Raw genomic sequence first — 25,000 nt, forward strand, 5'->3', positions numbered from 1 at the left:
CTTTCCTTTCCATCTGAGCCCAATTAATACATTTTGAAGGGCAAGTTTGTTTACGAGGCTTCATAAATCCATTTAATTTGTTTTTGGTTTGCTTGTTTATTTAGAATAATTAAAGGATAATTAAAATGTCTTAGAATGTGTTAAATGTTCTTTAGAAATGAGTTTACTGATCTTAAAGACTTGCATTATTATACTTTTGTCATATCAGTGGAAAATGGTCTCAAAATGCCAGTGATCAGTTATTTCTGGGACAATTTAGCTACATTTGTTATCGAGACAGGCCTATTGTTGTATAGTGTTTAACACTTCTTCCATTCTTTTTTCATGCATAGTACTGCTTAACATTCTTGGTGATATTTGATAATGTTGAGCCCAGTTAAAGATTGTCAGTATCTTTCGTGAATCTGTCACCACAGTAATTTATGCTGGGAGCCTTACCTGCAGTGGGTTAGGTTTCCAGATAAGAAAGCTCTGCCTCTCAACCAGTCAATCCCCTGAGAAAATGGAAGAAATTGGGAAGAAAGTGAAGAAATCTCCTCTGTCTCAGTTACGGTTGTTTGACTTTCACTTCATGAGAAAAATCGTTGCAGAACAATTCAAATATTGACCAGAACAGGGACGGCTTATTCCAAAGTTTGATCCTGCCAAGAAATTGAGAGCCAAAGCAATTTATTTTCCTTGATCACAAAAAGTTTTTTCCTCCTTGCTGATATTGTTTGTTTTTCCTCTCTTTGTCTCAGTTGGGTGTTCAATATTGTCAAGAAAACGTTTTTATACAAAGATAACCTGGGTAAAAAGTTAGATTAATTTATTTAAAGGTGTAGAAAAATCTGTGAAAAAGCAAAACTCTGCTCCCTGCTTAGATCAAACCAGTAATCATAAGTGATAGGTGCTTTTACCAATGGTGGAAAAAAAAACAAAAAAAGAACTTTTACGTGGTTTAAGAAGTTATTACTTAAAACCAAACCAGACGGAGTTACAGTTGTGTCGGTTTGGATATTCAAATATCAACATTTGCTTATCTGCAAAACATTTAACAAGTGCAAGTACAGCAAAAACAAAAATCTGTAAGGGGGTTAAATTATTCTTCACAGCTTTGTACGTTTGAGCTGCTAAAAGTCAATTTGTCCATAACAAATGACAATATATGGGCTCAAAGATATAGTTTTAGTGGTTTGGCCTGAATGATGCACCAAGTGTTCATGTGCATTACCTGAAATGATTTGTCAACCATAAGGCTGTAAAATATTTAATCAAACTCCTTAAACCTTTACTTTCACCTTGTTTCCTGGACTGCATCATGCTAAGTTTAGAGGAGGAGTAAAACGGTCCCTGGTTTCAAAGCTTTGCTTCCTATAAAGCTTTAAGCTTCCTTTTATGCCTCATTGATCGGAAGCACATGCTGCTTATTAACGTAATGAAAGAGGTCTACACAATGAGAAATCCATTTGTGCTTTAATGGCATCGCATTAATATTGGAACGCTTAAGCTTGCAATTGGCTGCTTGTTTTTGCCTGCTTACTTTTTTCAGTTATAATTAATCCTCTGATTCCAGCTCCAACCAGTTGAGGTAAACATGTGGACATCCAGTCAGAAAGCCTGGGTTCACCCACTGTGCTGATGGCCAAGTCTTTCATTACTTAGTGTGATTTTAAGGCAGATCTGCTTATCTTTGTGTGAATCGATGGGAGAATTATATTATTATTATTATGATGTGGCAGTCTACGGACTTAATTACTTGTTGTAACAACAATAAATCAGAAAACATGTACAGTGTGTATTCACCACCAACTAATATCTGGAATCTGAGAAAACTTGAGACTCTTATAAATGTTATTTTAATAGTTCAAACACCAAATATACCTTAGTACTTACCAAGATATTGGAAATCTTGGCACGATTGCCAGAGTTGGCATTCACCGCCTTCCTCATGCCTCCCCTTTGGTGAACAGCCAATCAGCTGTTAGGGAAGTGAATGGTTCCTCTTGATTGGCTGCTTTGCAAACACCAGCCAATAGCATGTCAAGTAGCATTTTGTCTATGCATTTAATCTTTCTGAGATGCATTTTCTTTCAAATACTTTAGATATACTCCACAAAAAATGATTTGGAATCACTTTCCACAGAAAAATTATTAAATACTGATACACAAATAGCTGCTGTATCTTTGTTTTACTGAATCAGATTGCCACATTGGGTAAAGTTGATTATAATATCTTGATTGACAGATTAAAAGAAGTTGACAGTATTGTCTGGTTCAGATCTTCTTTCACAGACCGGAAATACTTTGTAAATTGGTAATTATAAATCCAAGCTGACAAAGTACCACAAGGCTCCATTCTTGGGCTGTGGATATTCAGTATCTGCATGATTCCATCTGTATCAGATTATATCAGATTATACCTCCCATTTTGCACTACCTTCACGGAATCAAAAATCAACATCTTATCCACAAAGGTTAGATGTTTCTATCAGTTCTTCATTTGCTTAAATATGTAAATAGTTTATTTTATAATATAGTGTATTGTTTTAGTACATTTTGTGTGTTCCCTCTATTTTTAACGTTTCTTCTCTTTTCTCTTGTTTTCCTGTACATTATGATTAACCCTGTTGTGTATAATTGATTCTATACAAATAAAGAAACTGATTAAAAACTTACTGAAATCTACCTTTTTATTTTAAATGACCAACAATTTACCATTGATGTTTTGTTGTATGATAGTTTATAGGTTTGGATTATAAAGTTTAATCTAGTAGTAAATCACTAATTATGGGCTGCTGTTGGTTTAATTTGCTGCAGCTAACCTTAGTTTTTTTTTAAGTATCAGTGTTTGCAGACAGCAGAGGATGAGGCTTTTTAATGAGTTGCCTGTTAGGTGATGTATAACCCTCTCTGAGATTAGCCCTTCACTCCTGACAGGGCTGACTGATGGCTTGTTCGAAACAAGCTGGAAATGGTTGCTACACTCTGAATATTTCTGAAATTTTATAATACCCTTGTAACAAATTGAAATGTCCACCTGTCAGTCGCTCTGCTTCAGTTGTTAAAAATATATGCACATCTTGGGAACTTATTCTGGAATACCAATGTAGGAACGGCACAGCAGAGGCTGAGCTGGAAAAGCCTCCAGGCTGAAGGTGAAGCACAGGGAACGAGGGACGAGCAGCCGGCTCGCTCTTATCAGGAAACGCCTCAGATTTCCACTCCAAAACCAACAGCAGTCCCTCTGTTCCTCTTTAATGGCTCTTCATTCTCTGAGTTGATTATCCAACGCAACACTCGCTGCTCTGGGATCCGTTTGTCTTAAACCCGTCACACATCACCCTACTTTGCTGCACTGTGATGTCTGATACCTGACTCAACTTGCTGTGCCAACTCTGTAGACCTTGGTCAGCAGATGAGCTGCTATAAATCTAGTATAAATATAACTCAACCGATTTGCAGTTTTTATTTTAGCTGCTCGCGGTTGGGATGAAACCTTTGCATACAGCGTGTCCTTTCTCCCTTCAGGAAGTGGAGCAGCGGCCTCTGAGCATTTATCATTTACATGACGTGCCCCATATTCAGAGGACGTGTGAAGGCCGCCAGCATTAGGCCTTCCACTCAACTTGCAGCTTTTTACAAATCTTCTCAATGGTGTTTTACCACTAAATGAGCATGTTGGCTTTATAATCTGTAAACTGAGCTCTTCACTGTAATATTTTAACTGTTTTCTGCTCTAATCTTTCTAACCCTGAAAGTTGACCTTCATGAATTCAATTAAATCAACTTTTTTTTAGCTTTATAAAATGTTATAATGGTGTTCCCTCATCAAAAACATTCCTGGAGTGTTGCTTTGAATCTTTCATGCATGCTTGAGAAAATCCTTGAACGCTTGTTCTGTATCTCCAGCCGAGCTTCCTCCTCACAAAATCCCCTTCCTCCACTCAGCTCCTCCAGACTAGCAGCAGCAGCTACTAGCAAACACCTGGTGGAACGGCGAGTCTGATGAGCTCTGTATGAACTACTTGGACTCCAAGAACAGATGTAAACGGCATAATTAGAAGTATTGTTGTGATGGCATGGAAAGAGCAATAGCTTCTTAAAGAGACAGGCCAATTTTAAGGCATCAGACTGTGAAGTCATATTTCTTGCAAGTTGAGCTGCCTTGTGGCATTTTCATCACAACTGAAAATAACAGTTACCTGATTGTGTATAGAATGACTCTATGTCGCTGGAAAATACACAATGCAGCCCTTTAAGTTCCTTGTTTGGTTTGTCATCGTTTTCATCTAACTCTAGGTGAGTAGTCATCACTTTTATCTCCAGTGGAGGTCTGATCATTCAGGTCATGGACATAAAACATCTATGGTCTCTCCACAAAAACGACATTGGCTTCAGATTCTTTGGGTTCTTCTGGTTTTGATATAAACTCTTTGAAATTGACATTTTTCCACATTCTTTTTAGAATTTATTTAAGTTTTAACTCAGGCTCATTATCAGCAGGGATACCTGCTCCAAATTTCACTGCTCAAACCATTATGCTGAATTATTTAGCCATTTTTCTGCATTTCTAAACATCCATTTAGAAAATTGAGGAAGTTTGGTGCGTTTATGGTTTTATTTTTTATATCTGCAGATTGTCGGTTCAACAAAACAATGTACTCCATTTTGAAGGCCTTTTGTTTTTAAACACGTTCATCTAAACTGTGTCATAACAATTGATGCGTGTTATTTGACATTTCTCGGACGTGTTGTGCTCCAGTGGCCAGAGACAGAACAACCGTTAATAGTTTTCCGTAGAACATGAACGTTTTTGAATTGAACAGAGTTACCTGGGCCACCGATCAGAGCCGCTGGTGTGGATAGTTTAGAGAAAAAGGGACCCATTTTTGACTCCTGTCATTTGCTGCTGGTGTGAGTTTCCCTTTTTATACACAGTCTGAAACTGTAATTACTCTGCACATGGATGGAGTACTGTGTGAGAATGTTGTGTAACCTTTCGTGTTAATATTGAGCTTACAGGCAATTGTTGTTTCAAAGAAATTCTGCAGAAACGGAGAGATGTTCTGCAATGTACCAAAACAGGAAACCTGACTTGGAGAATAGTTTTTTCCTGGATTCAGTGAACTTCAGATTTCTCTAGAGAGTCTCTTAGAAAATGGAAGTAACTTTCACCAGTACAGCTTCAGGCTTTATGAAGGATATTCTTTAGCTTAGTGTCGGATTTTGGTTCTTTTATACTTTGTTTTTGTGATAAAAGGATCCCAAAGTAACTGGATTTTTAAAAATTGTCTGACTCTTAAAATACAGTTTTATTGTCCAGCTGTTGCTCAATATTTTGTTTTGCTTGAAAGGAAGGCCCACAATTGAGGTGCGATCACAGGTATCCTGATCAAGAAGATTAAAATACTGTCATATTGAAAATGGGGTTGAAACGATTAATCGTGTTAATCAAGATGAATCGATTATTTAAATAATTCTCAACTAATTTAGTAATTTCAGTCAACTGGAGCATACAGACTCAAAAGGTCATTTGCTGAAAGAACAACACTCGGAGCAGTAATTATGCCAAAACTGTACAAAAAGATTTACATTTTGCATCTAAGATAAAAAAAATATTAAAAAAAAAAAACTTTGTAAATATGTTCTACCCAGAATTGAACTTGTTGGAAGTATAGTTTACCTGCAGATTAATCATTTGATACAAATGATCAAGCTGTTATTGCATTTTGGGCAATGAAATGATTATTGAAAAATGAACTGAATTTGTTGTTTTGCATATTTAATGTATTTCTAATACTGTATAAAAAATGTTTTAATAATTAAATGAAAAATCAGTTCCAATTACCTGATTAATCTTTGTGAGAATAATAGACTACTAAAATAATCGCTAGTTGCAGCCCTAATTTTAATTAATGTTCTTGCACTCGACTAGACCTGGCTGTTCAAAAATGTTGCCGTGGTTTCAAAAATGGTATGGAGTATTTTTTTAATATCCGGTTGAGTCCTACGTTGGGGGTTTTTTTATATTCAGTGCATCTTTTCCAAATGTTTCCATCTTGACGTCATTCGTCTGGGGTTTAGCAACCGTGTTTGATGTGCTCTGGTACCAGCCTGCCTGTGTTTTGTTGGGCCACATGTTAAAGGGGAACAGTGTAACTTTCCTCCAGACCTCTGAGCGCGGCCTGCTTAGTCAGCTCAGCTGTCACCGGCCGGCTGTGATGGCTGCGCTCAGGCTGAGCTCAGGCTGCGTGGACACAATGGTTCCCCCCCGGAGAGACTGCAGGCTCTGCTGATGCTGGAAGAAGTGACGCCCTGGAATGTAAAGCACAGCTTGAACTTATTCATATTCACCAGAAACACAAGAGCTTAGCGTCTGACACTGCATTATTTTTGTTGCCCTGATTTTTGTTTTTTTCTAACTTTTTCTTTTGGATTCTGCAGAAAAGTGTTGATGAAAAGGCTCAGCTATATTTTAGTTTATTGTCTAAATACTCCTAACCACTGCTTGCATGTCTGCTTCCTCTTCCTCCTTCTGTTTGAATGATGTCTTTGTTTTTCTTTTACGTTGCATGTTTACTGCAGCTAAATAAACTTGCAAATTTCTTTCCTTGGAATTGGCAGCTGATTTTCCGTGCAATTTAAAGAGGTACCTCCTTTTTTTTTTTTTTTTATGACCTGAACTGGAGAAGAGGGCACACTAAGGTTGCAGCATAAACTCTAGTAGTGAGTTCAAGGGTCAAAAAGATGAGTAGAAACTTAACTTTGTTTGCATAGTCTGGGCTGTTTGTTTTGCTAATAACATAAATCTTGCTGCGCTTGCATCCAACCGGTATCATTTGTAAAATAAAACCCAAAACCAGGCTGCTGCTGGAGCGTCCCTACTGTTCATGCTTTGTCTTCAACGCTCGACTGCTGAACAGAGCAACCAAAACTACACCGGCTACTCAAGGTGAAGTAGAATTATACCGTGTTACTTTGTGGTACTATTGTGATAATGATTAGAAAAAAAAGGTTCTTTTATTACTTTTTTGGGTAACTGTATGGCGGTGGCTTAATGGCACCGCATTCATATCGCCATAAGCACAAATATTGTTCTTAAAAACCATTCCCATTTGAAATAGTCTTCTTCGGTACGTCACTTATTTACTGTTAATAGTCATTTTTCATGACGATAAATCAATATTCTTAGACATTTTTCACAAGAACTAGGTAGGTGATGCTTTTGAATGACTTATGTTATGTCTTCGGATTCACACCCTAATTTTACACATTGAGATAAACTGTTTAGCTAAACTGATTAAAATTACACAAAAATAATAATTAGTGCTGAATTTTCAGCTGTAATCTTTTACCCTTGTTGCTAACAAAACAAAGCCAAGCTTGAGGTAAAAAAATGCATAGCTTATATATCTGTGAAAGTTTGTTAGCGTTGCTATTTACCGATCGAGGTTTGTTGCTAGTTCTTTGACTGCCGTCTGTCCTCAGGCTTCACTTAGTGCAGCGCTGAGCGATGTGAAAGGTCCTTGAACTGTGCAGACAGGAACACACGCGAGCTTGTCACTTTTCATCCGGTCATCGTCAAGACAGCCGGCCACTGAGATAAGCAAAGTGGCTGCTTGATTTGAAAACTGTTCAACTGTTCAACTGCTCGTATCTTACTTTTGCCAAATTGTATTTTGATGTTTTGTGAAGATTATTCATTTTAGCTTTGGGAGTTTATTCAATATCTTACTAATTTAGTATTCCTACTTCTAAATAGTTTGCACCCACACATCAGGTAATCGTATCTTTAATTCTCTTGGCACTCTTTTTACAACCAAACTGATTACTTTTTGTGAAAACTAAATGTTTTTTTCTTGCATTCACCAAGTACTCCCTGGGAGTGACCTTGAGTCCCTTAATTTTGGAAGATCGGTGATTGGCTGATACTTAAGGGAAGCCGATCTCGTCAGTCACTAAAAATCAGCCACTGGCTCTATTGCTGTGCTGTGACAGATATTTGACTGACAGACCCAACCTACAGCTCATCTCTGCATGTTCACTGTGGCCAAGTCAGGAACTTTCTTGCTATATTTAGCAACATTTCAAACAAAATATTGGTAAAAATCCAAATAAGCAGTCCATACTAAAAGATTGATGATCATTCAGAAAACTACAAATATGAATTCTAACTATACCTTTTGCTTATCGCTTACTTGACGGTATTTTCTTTATGTAAAATATGACCTAGAGATGACGCGTACCGCAATAATAAAGGTCTTCTTGTTATTTGCTGATCTTCTATTTACCTTTGTATCTGCAACAGAATTGCAACCTCACCGCAATGGATGTTGTCAAATGGATTTAATGATGCCCCATTAAATCACTGTGATTTCTGCTGGTTACTTCTGTGGTTAACTGCCAATGAACAGACATGAAAGGTTCTCCAAACATTAGAGGATGGATTTGTTCTGTATGCCTGGTCCAGTAAGTGGATCTTTAGTGAGGCTTCATTACTTCTATTTGCTTTTAATGATGCAGGCTGCGGCACATGTAGTTTTATTTAGCTCTTAGCGGAGGCTGGCTGTGAGGCTGGTGGATGTAATAAAGCTCAGAGCTGCCTTGTGCAGTTTTATTAAGGAACCTGTGGGGGAAAAACCGCTGCTATTTTATTCATGTCTTCCATGTATATCTACCTGGGAGCAGCTGACATGACAGGAGGCTGAGAGGAGGAAGGAAATGACAGAAGGATGAAATGAGTTTTAGATTTATAATCCTTCAGACATGACCCCCATTTCCTGCAGCTTCACGTCCTGGGGAAATGTCATGTCAGACTCGTGTTGGTCAGATTGGATGGACAGGAGGGAGACACACACACACACACACAGACTCTGCTAGGAGTGTTTGCTTATACTCGTTATCTGTGTTTTTATGTTATTATATACACTAATTGTTTCCATTTTATAACCTCTCCTAGCCATACATCCTATCTTTCTGTATTTTTAAGATATTTTCTTGTGTATTCTGTCTAAAAGTCGCTTTTTACTTTGCTAGAAATGTCATTCCAGTAAAGTCTCCATATGAAGGATGCGTTTTGCTTCCAGGAAGATTACAGGATTATGTAATTGCATGTTATACATGAGGTTTAGGGCCTTAGAGGGGATAATGGCACCACCAAGGTTCATTTTTACTCCTTATAAAAGCTTCCTTTGCCTTTTTAAATCCGGACCCACACTACCAATAAAAGTTTATTTTTAAGTGCCGTCTTTCATTAGCATAACGGAGAGAAATGTTCAAACTGTACGTCTAATTTTGGTGAGGAGAGGGCTAAAATTGAGTTGAACATTTATCATGTTCATCTTTTACCATGGTTACTTAAATTTCAATTAATGATTAAAAAAAACTGTCTATATATTATTGTAGGGCTGGACGATATGACTGAAACTTGTATTTGCAATATAAGTATTTAATATCAGTTTGATAGTTATTGATTTCCGGTAGTTTCTTGTTTTAAATATCTGAAACTGGTGGCTTGATCTTTTTTATCTACAATTTTCACTTTTTACCAGTTGTGAGGTAGAGGTGGTGACCCTAAACTGCTACAAAAGTTACTCAATAGACTGTTGCTAGGCAACCAAAGAATGAGTGAGTTGCTAGGCAACCAAAGAGCCAGTGAGTCAGTTGATTCCACCAACCTAGCTTGGATCGCTGTGAGAGGTTGATAAGCTGAAGCCTTTCCTACATCTCCCAGAATGCTGTGCGGTTCTGGATCGCAGTTCAGTGAATATTCTTTATTTTTAATATTGGATATTCTGTCACAAGTGTTAACTATTGATATTAATTACATGTCTGTTGTGATATATATTTTTATTGGTTCATTATCCAGCCCTATATTGTCTGTATTGTTAATTTTTTACTTTTGTTTTTCTCCACTGTTTTATCAATAAATGTACAAGTATAATTAAATATAGTTAATGCATAATCTTAGTGATGCAAATAACCCTAAAGAAGTGCATTATAAATGGAAATGTTTTTCAAGAGCAGTATTTGCGTTTGTGGGGGCCATCGTTTCTGTGTCATGTAGTCACATTCATACATTTACCTAAACAAAAAAGGTAGCAAATACGTCGCCTTTATTATCACAATAGTACCACAAGATATTGTGATGACATAGTAAATCCATATCTAACTTAAAAGCCGACGAGTTCTTGCTGCTGCGTCTGTCTGTGTGACCTCAGTTGAGCTCAAAGTTGCCCTTCCCTGATCAGTCAGCCAGCCAGGAGTGGAGCAGGATGTTTTCTCTGCCAGTCTGTCACTCCCGCTCTACCTCAGCAGCCGACGAACGGCTGCAGACAAATGTGCAGCGACGAGACGGAGAGCCCACTGAGCCTGCCGCACTCCTGTCATTAACATGGAGAGTCACGCTCCTTCCTCTCTGCACCAACACACGGTTTCCTCGTTTCTGTTCTGAAAGAAACCTGGATTCATTTCCACAAATCTACATTTACACCTCTTGAAATTTTGCAGGGATTTTATGTAAAAATCTTATTTTGATGGAACCTCTGCATATCGTCTTCCATCAAAGATCTTTTCTTGCATATATTCCAGTTTTTCACGAAGTGTTCAGCTGGATTTTTTTTGTTTGTTTTTTGTGCTTTTGTTCAGAAGTGACTCTTATGTCAAATCTCATTTCACTTTATATGTCCCTCAGTGTTACCCTCACCATATAGTGTCAAGAACGACATCCAGAGCAATCCTCTTCTTCTGCCTCCAACCATCCGGTTACACCAGCGCCTCAAAGAGAACAAAACAAATTCAATTTACAAATTCATCAAAACGATACAGAAAAAAAATCTTCCTTTTCTGTGCTTTTCACACAGCAATGCGACCCAAATTCAAGGTTTATTTTAATTTATTTTTGCTTATCTGTGACCTACATCCAACTTTGTATTGTTAAGTGTTTTTCCACCTAAATCAAATGAAATGATCAACACAAATTAGTTTTTATTGGATTAATAAAAATTTAAATCAGATGTTGAAGTTTTTCTATCTGCTTCTGGTTTGTGGATTTTACTCATGCTCATGTCTTATCTCCTTTCTTGAAGTTTTTGCTTTGTTTCACTGAAAACCTTGGACTTCATTCATAAAATTAAGTGAAAATTATTTTTAATACACTGCAGTTCCAAAAGCGGCCTGTTTTGATTAATCGTTCTTTGTACGGCTTTCTTTACGTTTCCATTCAGGACGTAAACCATGTTTTCTCGATAATTCTGCAAATTATCTCATTATCAAGTAATTATGAATGCTGGACTCCAAATGAATTTTCTTTGAAGTGATTTTTAGGTTCTGCACGGTAATCTCTTGTTGTAGCCGTTGTTTATTAGCGGCAGTGCATGCAGGCCTCGGTCCATAGACATTTTGGGGTTTAGTCTCTGTTTCTCTCTTTAATCTCGGCACCTGTCTCTTGCCTCAGGCAGACTTGGAGGTGGAGTTCGCTGAAGCTTTTGCCTGCTGACTTGGGATGAGACCCAGTTTTCTCTGACAACAGCCTGAAATCTCCAGAGATTTCATATTCTCTTTCATATCTCACTCTCCATCTGGCTTATTTGTTTGGGAGTTGAGGATTAAATCTCTGCCGCCTCATATCCGATCAAACGGAGCTGTAACAAGTAATATAATTTTATCATAACACAACAGGATTTGGGAGGAAGTATCTTCCCACTGTTATTTCAGAGTAGCTATAATCTTTCAGCTCAAAGTAAAAGTCGAGTGCTTTAAAATTACCACAAAACATGTTTGGATGCGTTGGGGATCTGCTGCTCTGACACGTTTCTGGCCATGTATTGATGATTTGTTGTTTTGTGCTGCAGAGGGAGATGAAGGAGCAGCTGGCTTCGCTGCAGGACAGCGAGAAGGGACACTCCGAGGCCCTCCATCTCCTGCGGAGACAGCTCACGGAGACCAAGGTACTGTAAGCATTTCCCTTTAAACACAAATGTCATTTCTCACACAGAGACTTCAACTGATCACTGCCACTTTCCCTGCTGTGTGTAAACTCAGCAGCTCCAAATTACTGATATCTGAAGGTCCAGAGAAGCTGTATTTATCGTCCATATGGTGGTGTTGTATTTTTGTGTTTTATTTAAAAAGCCCTTGATTGTGGACTTTTAGGTGCTGCGGTTTATTTTCTTACTTGAAGGTTCACATCTTATGTCGTATTAAGACGCTCTGAATGCTTGTTATGTTTGAAGTTAATGTTTTATGTAATTATTTAGACATCACTTGCCCAGTGTAGGTTTTGTTGGGTCAAGTGAGTCAAACCTGTTAATAACTTTATAACTAGAAGGCTTGAGATTTACCGGATCCAAACAATTACCAGAACGCACCCTTTCAAAATAAGAGAATCCAGCTCAGATCAGATCCTGCAGGTGAAACACCAGAATCCAGTTTTCAATCTGCTTATATGTAGGAAATGGATCGTTTATTAAGTCGGTATGGAGTGTTTGGTCACTGATTATCTCACTTCCCCGGTGCTTTGGGTTGCCAGGTGATTTCTAACACAGCCTGGTTTTAGTAGCTTTTTAATCTCGAGTCATTGTGTTAATAAGTTAATATTTGCTCACCACCTCACACATCTTTACACTCATCATTCTCTCCTGTCACAACAAACCCTTCAGCTGGATTCACTGGAGGCAAATCATGTCTGATTTCCAAAGAGGAGCTTCGAGTTTTTACTTCCTCCAAATATTTTTGTTAAAGTCTCTGCATGACGTTTCTGCATCGCTCGCCTTCTTGTCCTGGTCTTCTCCGTTTTATCGACTCTCTCTGGCCGCCTGATATAGGTCGTTCATCTCACTGGAAATGAGCTGATCTCATTAGCTTTACATCCATTTGCAGAGAGTGCTGTTCCTGGAAGTGGGCCACACTGGCAGCATTGATCTTTGATGCGTTTAGGTAGCTGACAATGAAATGACTTTCGGCTTTCGCTCTTCATTTAGTTCAGAGTTGGAGGGACGAGTTCTCGCGCCAGAAGGAATTCAAACTTTACATCTGCTGTCCTCCTGCTCTTCTTTAAGTCGGTGATTTTAGCTCCAAATCGTTACCTTTATTTCACAACTCTTTTGCCGTTTTGTGCTGTAAATTGAGATTTTCTCTAACCTCACCAGGGGTTTGCTGGATGAAAAATACTCAGCCTGACGTCTCTGAAGGCTGCAGCCACCCACTCAGTGCCATCACGGCCTGCTGGGCCAAAACAACAAACACGTCGGTGTGACTGATGGCTGCTCCGCTGCAGTCGTCCTCCCCTTTCTTCACACCATCAGTTAAACTCTTAACTAGGTAGGAAATCTTTGGCTCGCCGAGGGATCGTCGTTCTAACGAGCTCACACAGGAAGTGAGAGATTACCTGTCTGCACCGGCCAGCAGGATCACGTCTGCTGCTTGAAAGGAGGAAATTGTGGGTGTGAGGAATTAAAAGTTCAGAGATACAGCTGCTGTTTTTCACAAAGTTAGAGTAGAAGTTGTAAAATATAAGAATTTGACTGATCTATTGAGATGTGGTTGTATGTAGGCAAGTCACGATATTTTTTCCTGATGATAAATTGCAATAAAAGATCATGTTATTTTCAGACCATTTTCCACTGATGTTATGATGGTATAAAAATGCAACTATTATACTGTCTCAAAAATTAATAAATTAATTTCTGAAGAACATTTAACACTGGAAATGGAAGACATTTTAATAATCCAAATAAAATGGATTATGACGTCTCTGTCCCTTTTTCACATCTCTTGTGTGATTAAGCGAACCGTTTTGCTGGGCACCATTTTGTGCCTTTTTGCAGTTTGTCGATTAAACACCTCAGTGGTTGTGAACTGTCCGTAAAACGGAGACGGCCCATTGGCTGTAGGTTTTTTTTGTTTTTTTTTTTCAGTTTGGGAAAACTGTGTTGGATGATTACATTTTAGATGCAGATGCATTTTCAGTTGCTTCTGTCTTACAACAAATGCAACATACCGTCTCTCACAGGTTCACTTCAGCTTTCTTGTGTCGCAACAAGCTCAAAATTTCACATGCTCAAATTTTATTGGTGGTTTGACTGGAGGAGCGCAGGCGACTGTCGCCTCATTGGACGGGTTGCACAGGAAACGAATGGAGAGGGACAACGTCGCCTCCTGTGTGTGTTGAGCCCTGAAAAGAGAAGGGAAGGAGTCCGAAATGAAGCTTTTCCTCCTCCAGTCTCTTTAGTTGAAAGAAACATGATGAAAACAAACAAGCATTTGGTTCTCTTTAATTTATTATGAGATTATTTCATTTATTCCTTGTAGCTACAGGCCTACCTGCATGTATGCATCTTTGTTTGTTTTTAATCAGGCCTTCTGTTCTATGCAAACACTCATTTCTTTAAATGCACATCTTATTTTTGTAAACATTTCTCCTCTTTGGATTCTTCTGTTACTTGAACCTGCTGAGATTTTTAATGGATTCCTCTCCTCTGTCTGCCCACCTGTCCTCCCACTCAGCTTCTCTTTAGTGACTGTTCATGTTTGCCTTTTATTTTTGTTCCTTTTCTTCTGCTTCTGTACAGTTGTCTGAAATACTCCTTATTTTCAGGTTGGATGGTTGTGTACATGTATTACTCCCGAGAGCTTCATAAAATCAACACATCTACATGCTGAATCAATGAATTACTGTTTATGCAATATTAACAGAGTTTAGAGTGCTGTGCAAACCCTAGATTTATTGAGTTTTGTGTAATTAAAGTTCAGCCATTGTGACCTCAACTCTACAGAAAAGCTAACAGCGGTCAGGAAATATGCACTGAAGCACTGTGACCTGCATTTATCCATTCACCATCTTACATGGGTTCAGCTTTTACAACCAGGAAATTTTTTTTTTTTTTCAGTCTTCAGCCAAGAGTCTCCGTGCAACCATCGGTGATGCGTTCGAGCGGCTTCACCGCTTCCTCCGAGAGCGCCAGAAGAGCATGCTGGAGGAGCTGGAGATGGACACGGCCCGCAAGCTGGCCGACATCGAGCAGAAGATCCAGTGCTACAGCCAGCAGCTGCGCGACGTCAAGGAGGGCATCCAAATCCTGCAGGAGCGCCTCAGCGAGACGGGCCGCCACGACTTCCTGGAGGGCGTGGCCATCACATCCGAGAGGTGGGTGCGATCTGCTCAGAGCCTCAAGTGTGAATAAATGTGCTCTGAAGCAGTGTTTCTCAAACTATGGTCCCTGGACCACCGGAGGTCCACAGACCCCCCCTATTGGTCCGCGAGGTACTGCATATAAACAACCGTTTATTTGCTGTGATGTGAGCTCAAAGTGTGACGCTACAATTAGCTTAGCAAAGGATTGTGCTAACAAAAGCTTAAGATGGAAAGAAAACAACGCCAGGATTATATAATTGGAGGAAGCCAAGTTGTTTTCATGTGAAGTTCAGTAGCGATTCGATTCTTTTGAACAATCTCCAGTAAAATAAGAACTGTTATTTGTTTTTTTTACAACTTTGCTCGCTTATAATGCTCTGCTCCCACGTCAACAGCTATTATTTTTATTTAATTAAAAATTATTAAATTAATAAAACCGATAGGAACTGCTGGTTAATTTTATATTTAATGGTGCAGAAGAGGATCTATTTTTCTTTTATTTTGCTTCTAAATTACAGATAGACCTAAAAATGTTATTCATGCACACAACTGGTAATAAAAACAACTTCTTTTTTTGATTTCTATGTGTTTGACATCATTGGAAAGCTTAAAATCCAGACTTTCAGAATATGTAAGTAACTCAAAATGCCCCAAATAAACTCGTTCATTTGAGGCAATTTCAAGTTAGGTGGTTTGTTTGTTAAATTGGTTAAATCGTCCTCAGCCTGAAAAAGTTGGATTTCTAAAGTAGTGGATTTGTTAACATAGTTCAAAATGTGTTGAGAGTAGATTAGAATATTTGAAGTACAAAAACCAAAAGACGGATAAAAAGCAGCTGTGGAGGAGAGGTGAAGAATAAACACAAGTTTATAAGAATTAAACAAAATCACCAACCATTTGAAATTAAATTAATTTTAAATGTTTTCTAAAAGAATGACTGAAGTAGTGGATTGAAGAGCTGGGACAGGTTATTCCAAACTTAAGCTTATTTTTGCTTAATTGCTGTTCTACCCAATATTAAGTAAAAGTCACAGACAGAAGAAATACGAATATGAGAATACTTGGTAAAATAATCTTTGGAAGAACTACTAGCAGATCAGTAGCTTCACATTAAATATGGTCAAAATAACCCATTTAAAAGAAATAGAAGTGGATATAAAGGCAGACAGTTTGAAAAATGAATCATTTTTAAAACTAATGCACATATAAATGTGTTGTGCAGCGTTGTGCAACCGGTTGGAGAAAGTAGAGATTTGAGCAACGGCTCCAGCTAATCCCTGAACAGATGGAGCTTTGGGGCCGAATTAAACCAGCTGTAATGTCTAATCAGGAGGTGGATGATGAGGATTTACTGGAACAGTTTGATATCTTAAAGCATAAAATAGTGTAAGAGCAAAAAACTGGCAGTGAATGGCAAATTTCTATAATAAAAGAAATGATGTTCTAGGAATGGCTTCTTTTTTTAGAAGTGTGAAAAGTATGGATTATATTAATTATATTTCTATTCTGCTGTGTAAATATTGTCAGTCTGTTGTAATATCTGCCTGAAATTCCTCAAACATTTGTATTTGCAACATAAAAATGCACCAAGAACTTCCCTGAAGTTCAGTAAAGTTAAGAGTTTTAAGTCAAATCTGAAATTTCAGGATTCTAGACGGCGATCAGAGTTGGGAAATCTGAAAATAAGCTCTTACTGCATTTCTCATCTGCATTGCTGAGATGGAAAGTGATATGTTTGACTACAAATATGCTTCTTATGGTTCTGTCTGACGTCCAGCCGAGTGTCTCTGATGCAATGAAGTCCTCTGTGCTGAGAGCGTTAACGCCGTGAGGGGTTCATTCATTTCTCAGAAAAGGAAAATGGAGAGACGTCAGATATTCATTACAGACTAGGAAAAAATCTGGGCACATATGACAAATACAAAAATACTAAAAGAACCAGAACTGTTATCAGTGGTTTCTCACTGTATTGGAAAGTATGGAGTGTGATTTTATTATATTCCAGTTCTGGAAAAGTATGAAAAAAATTAAAATTGTGGTTTGGAAAAAAGGTTGAATTTCCAGACTTCTTCCGTTATCTAAAAGATAAAAAACTGGATTTCTGAAAAACAAATATGCTTTTTATAATTCAGTTTCAGCTTAAGACATTAGAATTTGATTTTCTTTGATCTTTATTTTAGATTTTGAATAAAACTCTTCTAAAATAAAATGGCTTTTTATTCTTTTTGTTCTTTTGATCATTTTAATTGTATCTTTGAAACCAAATCCAAGGTTTTTAAATTGCTTTAAAAGCAAAGCGTTTAGATGTCTACGTTTTCTGAGTTTTGATAAATTTATTACTGGTTTCAAAGTGTGATTTTCAAGGATCTGCGTTCAGTTCATGTTCAGCTTTTATAGTTTTTTGTTTTTTTATGTTTGTCATTTGAGCTGATTATAAGTTTATCTAGAAGACAAAATGCCTTTTGGAACCAGCTTCAACAATTTGTTTCATTATCTGTGGAAGAAAAAAAACAACAAACCCAAATAAAGTGTCATGAAATGCAGCTGAAAACGATCTCTGAAACTGAGTTTGGAAAAGTGTTGAGCTTTTAAGTGGACATATTGTAGGAACAATGCATCTGTTAAAATGTAAGCCTTAAAATTAACACATGTATGTTTAGGTTGGAGATTGCATCATTGTGTGGAAACAGCAGGACTGTTGACCTTTATTCATGCTGTTTGCTCTCACCGTTTAACCGTTTCAATTCTCCTGGTTATTCTAAGCAGTTTTGAGGTTTTGCTGCTTTCTTTTGGCTCCATTTTCATAGATTAGACCATTTCTATTTCTGTCGCTCTGTAAGACAACACCAGCTCTGGCAGGAGGATTAGTGCAGAACAGGACGGCTGCAGGTTAAGATGCACGTTTTGGTAAGGGAGAAGCCGGACTAAGCGGGGTTATTAATTATTTACAGCCTGATTCTTAGACTAGGATGAGTCCCAGGTGAGCGGAAATGTGTCAGCATGTAGAGTAGCTTACTCTCCTTCACATAAAGGTCCATATAAAGTTTTTTTCTTTTTGCAAAGCGTGACCCATTCTGCCAGCTTCATCCTTTCAGCTCATGATTAATGATGCTGTTTACCAGCCAATGGAAGATTTCAAAAAGCATAAATAAAAAGAAATTCATCAAGCATTGAAAGTTGGAGCTGCACAACACGAGTCGATATTAAATTACAAATGACGGCGTCAGCTCAGACTGTTGTTGCTCTGTTTTTCAGGGTTAAAGGGAAGATACACGAGACCAATCTGACTTATGAGGACTTCCCAACGTCCAAGTACATGGGGCCCCTGCAGTACACAATCTGGAAATCGCTCTTCCAAGACATTTCACCAGGTAAGGGAGCGCTGCACAAACTACAGCCGTCAGGCTTAAAGGTTGTCTGACTGTTTGTGTGTTTGCTGCTTCGTTAGATAAACAGATCAATATTATATCCTTCAATAAATATGTGGAAAAGTGCTCTGATTTAAATGATTAGCTGTTTGTTTTTAAAGCTAAAGCAGTTTTATTGGGGTCGCTCACAAGCCAGCGATTCCATTTTGCTAGATAAGCTTTGAGATTAAACAAACAAGATGCTGCTTGTTAATAAATTATGAGCTTCCTGTTGCATTTAATCATCCTTGAGCAACCAAGAGGGAAATTTCCATCTGTTACTGAGGAAAATTACCTTTCAGTTTTATGTTTTTGTTGTCGGCATTATAAAAAGTGTGATTTATTAAAATATTTTCTCAATATTTGTGTTCTGCGCACAAAATATGAAAAATGTATATTTCTTTGTAAATGTAGAGGTGGCTGCACTCAGAATTGACCAGTTTAAGGTCGATACTTGTTGGTAGTTTTTACTTCTACCAGCAATAAGGGGAAAATTTCCTGCTAGTAAACGGCAGCTGTGGTTTTTACCAGACATTTTTACAAAGACTGATATATAGAGAAAACTGTACAGGAGGACAGCCAAGATTCCTGTGGTCGTATAAATAGCAATATAAAAAAAATGCGAAGAGGAAACATCTTTCCCCAGAATGTGATGTGTTTGTTTTGTTTGTTTTTTTTCTGCTCGTGTTTCTGGGTCACTGAGACTTTCAGCTTAACTTTTAATTAAAGCTGCAAGTTCCAAAAACATATACCCAGTGTACCATAATGACTTAGAAACATTTGCTATTGTCTGAAGCAACCGCGTTTTATTTTTCAGGTTATGATTCTGTAAACTATTTGGAGCAGAAAAACAACACCGCACAGATGTTGTGGTAATAAGATAATGGATACCATGTTGCTTGGGGCTGCATTTCGAAGCTGCAGATAAAGACAGATTTTGCCTTTTGCCTTTGAGCTCAACAAGCCGCAGCGTACATCCAAATGAAAAATTGAAGGGCTTCAGCGGCAGATCGGCGCTCTGAATGCCTCACCCTGAGCCCAGACCCATTTCTAATTGAAAAGCTACAGGGAGAGCTGCAGCGGGAGAGGATTTAAATAAATTTGCAGAGTGAAATAAAATTGTGAAGTCAAAATACGCTAGACTTGTATTCTCCCATTCAAAAGTATTGAAGTCTAGCTTTATCAAAGCGGAGTGCTTTGATAAAAACAAAATGCGTTTTGCACAGCCCGCGGCTCCTTCTCAGGTGAAGGAGCAGGACTTCTTCTCGCAGCCGTCTCTCGCACTCGCAGCAGATAACTCAACAAACGCACTGAGGATTTTATAATGTTGTTTTGCTCTCTCAATCAGTTCTCTGCCCGCGGGGAGGCCAGACAGTTTCTTGGCCTCACTTGACTGGCTGCTAAATGGAACAATTGGTTGCGATCCATCAGCAGCAGTTGCCAGAGCGTCAACAAAGACATTCGTCCCATCGGCCCCGAAATTCACTGTTCGGACAGCAGGAGCGGACCGGGAGCTGGTTTTAAACCCCACTTATGTTTAGCAGGACAGCTCCAATCTCCTCCGTTTCTTCATTTGACCCCAGCAGGGCGCTCAGGCTATGAATCTTTAATGATTGCAACAAACACTTGAGTTGTCATTGACCAGTGAACAAGCTGTCCTGTCCGCTGGCAGTTCGCCACAAAATTCACCTCCATCTATCCTTGCCGACGTAATTGCAGAACAGTTTTTAAAAAAAAAATGTATCACCACCCTGAAGATGATTAATGTAAGGAAGTAAAAGAGCCGTATTTGTAGTTATGAGCCTAAAAGTTAAACTCCTGTCACATAGTGATATGGAGGCGTTGAACTGAGATGTTTTAAATAAACATAATTCAGGTCATTTCTCATTTCATTCACTCAATAAATATGAATAGTTCATGAAACAACTAAATTATATCATGAATTAAAAGGAGCTGAAAGAAGTATTAACATAAATCTGCATGTAGTGACAGTTTTAATAAAAAATGTAAAACTTATTTTTTTATTAAAGTTTCATACTGCAGATTTAAGAAGTGGAGAAAAACAAAATCCACAAGCAAATATTCTCCTTCATTTGGCTCAGACACAGAGAAAAAATAAATAGTAGGTTTATTTTTTAACTTTTGATACTTTGTCTTTTAGTTTTTATACTTGCTGCAACATTAATTGTCCATTTGGGACATGAATCTGAATCTAAAAGGTTAAATTAATTTTTTTATCTAATATACTTAATCTAATCATAAACAATGCCTACATTGGCCTGGCTGTTAACTTCCTGCGTGTGCTAGCTGTGCTGTTGTCATCCTTCAGCTTTGGGTTGTTTTTAGCCTTCAATCGGAGATTTAAATTGTAAAATCTTAAACAATATTTTGAGTCCGTTCACCAGATATTTGTTCTCTTGCATTCGATTCTCAGATGAGCTTTGTGAATCTTTGTGGTGAAAATGTTTGCTATTCTGGTTTTACTCTGAACTGTTCTATACACAAGGAGTTTTTGGAACACATTTTGTGATTTGTGATTAAAGCTTTTGTTTTAATTGAAGAAGCTAATTTAATCTCGTATGTTAAGCTGGATGTATTGTCACAGGCCTGGTGGAGCTCTGAGCTGCTCTACATCTGGAAAGACATGCTTGAAAGAAGCTCCACTGGGTGCAAACCCTCCTAAAACGCATAACTGCACAGAGAATTAGACATCCTATGGAGCTGTGAACTGAAACTGCTCCTCCTTTCTCTGTAATTACTGTCTCTGTGTGTTGTTTACACTCCCGGCGTGGGTTGATGTAGCAGAAACTGAGCTGTCCTGCAGGACACTTTTCTTTGAAGACCAGTGGTTAAAGATAAAACAGATGCGTGGTGGTGGTGGTCACATGGATGCAGCGGTTGTGAAACGCTGTGGTTTGTTTCTCATTCCTGATCATTTTAATCAGCAGGAATATTTCGGGCTGTTGCCTCACCTGATTTGTAAAGTTTCTCAGCAGCTCTACCAGTCGGCTCTGAATTGGCATGACTTCAAATAACATTGGAGCCTTTATCTAATTCATAAAGTTAATGCTAGCACAAGACGAGTTGTAAACTGACCACAGAGCAGCTGAGAACTCAGCCAAAGAGTGAAGGAGTTACATCTGGAACACCAAACTAGGGCGTAAGAAAATGGTCTTCGTCTTTAGATTGTTTTCATTAAATTAAGTTTTACATGGAGATTTATCCATTGAGAATGATCTGAAACTGTGTGAGACCTAACAAACCAGCACCCTACCCAGGCATTTTAAAAACTTGCTTGCCTGGAACCCGTCACAGTAACAAGTTACCAGAACACTTCATGCTAGGAAACATTGCAGTGATTGTTCAAGCCTCACTTTGCTCCACATGTGTTTTAATCACAAGAGTTTAGCTGCACCAGTAGTTAAATGTTAAACCTTAGTTAAATGAAAACTTAAATGTTCTCTTCGTTTTCAGCTCAGTATAAGTTGTTTCTCTTTATTCGTACTCTAGTTTGTTTGCGTAGAAGGTCCGGTTCGATTGGGGAGGCGTGAATGCACAATCAAACTTTGATAAGGACCAAGAAAAGCAAACACTGGTTCGCCTAAATCCCTAGGCCTTGGTTTGGTTGAAGTGAACTCTGGTGTGGTTTGAATGTGGATGCAAACAGAACGGAGATTGCTCCAAAAGCAGGAAGTGGACTATAGCGCACGGCATTCTGGGTAAATACAACCAAAAGTTTAAGAGTCTAACACTCATGGTGTTTTTGCCAAAGACAAAAGAGAAATCTTGCAGCCGCTAAAATCTGACACTACTTCATTTTTGTTAATATTTTGTGAAGAAGGAAGTTGTGCTCATGTCGTCTTCAGAGGTTTTGTGTCATTTCCTTCAGTGGTTTTTGGTGCAGCGCCACCACAGGTAAGTGGGGGAACAGGTTTTTGGAAGGGTTTGGTTCATTTGAGACAGTGCTGTGTGAAAACATGACAAATATTTCAATTTTGGTTGCCAATCAAAACAAATCTATTTAACTATCAGGTGTAAAAACACCCCTAGAAAAGTCAATTTTAAAATATTTAACCATGCTTTGAAAATCAGTGGAAAGGCTGTCTGTTGATCACTTTTTTTCTGTCTCTGAAATCTGATATGTAACCTGTAATTGCTCTTACCAACAGTGCCAGGAGCTCTGACCCTTGACCCCATCACAGCCCACCAAAGACTGATCCTCTCAGATGACTCCACCATCGTGGCCTACGGGAATCTCCACCCGCAGCCTCTGCAGGACTCGCCGCGGCGCTTCGACGTGGAGGTCTCCGTCCTGGGCGCCGAGGGCTTCGTGTCGGGCGTCCACTACTGGGAGGTGATGGTGTCGGAGAAGACGCAGTGGATGATCGGCGTGGCCAACGAGACGGTGAGCCGCAAGGGCAGCATCCAGATCCAGCCCAGCCGCGGCTTCTACTGCATCGTGATGCACGACGGCAACCAGTACAGCGCCTGCACCGAGCCCTGGACGCGCCTCAACGTCAAGAGCAAGCTGGAGAAGGTGGGGGTGTTCCTGGACTACCCGAAAGGCCTGCTCATCTTCTACAACGCAGACGACATGTCCTGGCTCTACACGTATCGGGAGAAGTTCACCTCCAAGGTCTTCCCTTATTTCAGCCCCGGCCAGAGCCACGCCAACGGCAAGAACGTGCAGCCGCTGCGCATCAACACCGTGCGGCTTTAAGGGGAAACGCCGGCTGGTTGCAGATGACCAAACAGATGATTGAATCTTAGGTGACAGAAATGTTTAAAAATGTATATCGGGGGTGTTAAAGTGTTTTCTTCAGTTCTGTCAAGAATCATGCTTTGCGAAATGTTTATTTTTTAAGGACCTTAAAGTTGTCGTTTGCTCTTGGACCTCATTGAGCATCCTGTTAGGAACAAAGATGACACCAAGTGGAGAAGCGTCGGCGGTTCTCCTGGGCTTTGACAGACGGAGACAAAGAACATTCCTCTTAGAGTCGCTGTCTGAGGCCCACCTCACACTCCCAGGCGACTCGCTCTCACTATAAACTCACGCCTGTCAGGCTCCATGTCGCCTGTTTGTTTCCAAACAAGTGCACCAGTGAAGAACAGCCACTTGTCTCCTGCTACACTGCTGGCTTCCTGTGCTAGCTGTGATTGACAGCAAGCCCGTTTGTTTTTTTTCTCCGTTTTTCAGACGGTGACTCACTCGTGTCAAGTGTGCTCGTATCTTGGGGTTGTTGCTCTTTTGATTTTTGTAAGTTAATTTGTGGATTTTGGCTTCAGAAGAGCCTTAAATAAGAGAGTGTCATTTTTGTTTTGGACTATTATGTTTCTTCCTGCAGTCGCTGTCTGTGTAGTCCGTCATTGTGAAGAAAACCTGTGTGTGTTCTGTTTTATTTCTAAACACTTAAGAGTAGAAGAGAACTACTTGCAGTGTCTTGCAAAAGTATTCACACTTATATTTTGTCCCATTACAAACAGAATTTAAAGGTATTTCATGTGACTGATCAAAACAAAGTGAGCTTGATGTGAAGTGAAGAAGGATACATGGTCTCTGAAAAGTGTGGCATGCATTTGTAGTCAACCCCTTTTCTTTGCAAAACAGGTCATGCTCAGACTGGATGGAGAACTGGATGAAGTTTTAACAGATTGTCCACTAGATTTAAGTCTGAACTTTGACTAGGCCATTCTATCACAGGTATCCATTTTGACCTCAGGCTACAAAACGAAAGTAGAACCTCTGCCCTGGTTTGATTGCCCTCAATTCAACTCCATCCAGCTTCCCTGTTGATGAAATACACAGCATGAAGCTGCCACTGCCATCTTTCTTGTTATGGGTGGTGTGTTTTTTCTTGGTAGGGGTGGGTTGGAGGGGGGTTGTATGTTGGTCAAAAAGTTGCTTGGTTCTGGTTTTCTTCTTGCCAGTCTTCCATAAAAGCCACATTTGAGAAGAATATATGTGACAGATTCTTCCACCTGAGCTATGAATCTCTACAGACCCTCTAGAGTTGCCTTTTTGTTTCATTTCTGAGGGAAAATGGTTGCACTGGTTTTATTTGTAAAGTGTTTAAGGGGTAAAAACAAATGCTTTCCCCGCTTCTCTTGTGTGTAAAAACCATAGAAACTCTTCATCATCCTAAGTAGGATGATGAAACTCTTCATCATCCTACTTGTACATCACAATTAAGCATTACTCTCTCTTGTTTTCACATCATAACATAAAATGTCGGCTGTAACTTCATGAAGCATGTCTGCATCGGGGGTGTGAATACTTTTCTAATGCATTGTGCTCAGTAGGTAGTTTTAAAGAGGCAGGACATTGCTTAGGCAAATGCTGCTATTGGTGAAGAAAGGACCTTCTAGTTTGTATATAAAGTAAAAAGGAAGAAGTCTCCCGTGGAGTTGTTCATATTTAAGTTGCTGTCCTTTTCCTGAGACGTCCACGTTTCTTCCCTCATCTTGTCTTAATATTAAA

General features: G+C 39.0%; 1 protein-coding gene across 3 annotated transcripts in view; it reads left to right on the forward strand.

Annotated features, from left to right (window-relative positions):
• trim62.1 (tripartite motif containing 62, tandem duplicate 1) overlaps positions 1 to 24,181 on the forward strand; it is a 43,337-nt gene extending 19,156 nt beyond the window's left edge. For all 3 annotated transcript variants that reach the window (XM_007549873.2, XM_007549866.2, XM_007549882.2), the window contains exons 3-6: positions 11,835 to 11,930; positions 14,871 to 15,127; positions 18,371 to 18,486; positions 22,692 to 24,181. In XM_007549873.2, coding sequence (XP_007549935.1) covers positions 11,835 to 11,930; positions 14,871 to 15,127; positions 18,371 to 18,486; positions 22,692 to 23,242 — 1,020 coding nt within the window. In that variant the 3' untranslated portion in view covers positions 23,243 to 24,181. The remainder of the gene's footprint in view (positions 1 to 11,834; positions 11,931 to 14,870; positions 15,128 to 18,370; positions 18,487 to 22,691) is intronic.
• Positions 24,182 to 25,000: the final 819 nt, after the last annotated feature.

The sequence above is a fragment of the Poecilia formosa genome, unplaced genomic scaffold (assembly GCF_000485575.1).
Source record: "Poecilia formosa unplaced genomic scaffold, Poecilia_formosa-5.1.2 Scaffold2, whole genome shotgun sequence".
Classification (NCBI taxonomy): domain Eukaryota; kingdom Metazoa; phylum Chordata; class Actinopteri; order Cyprinodontiformes; family Poeciliidae; genus Poecilia; species Poecilia formosa.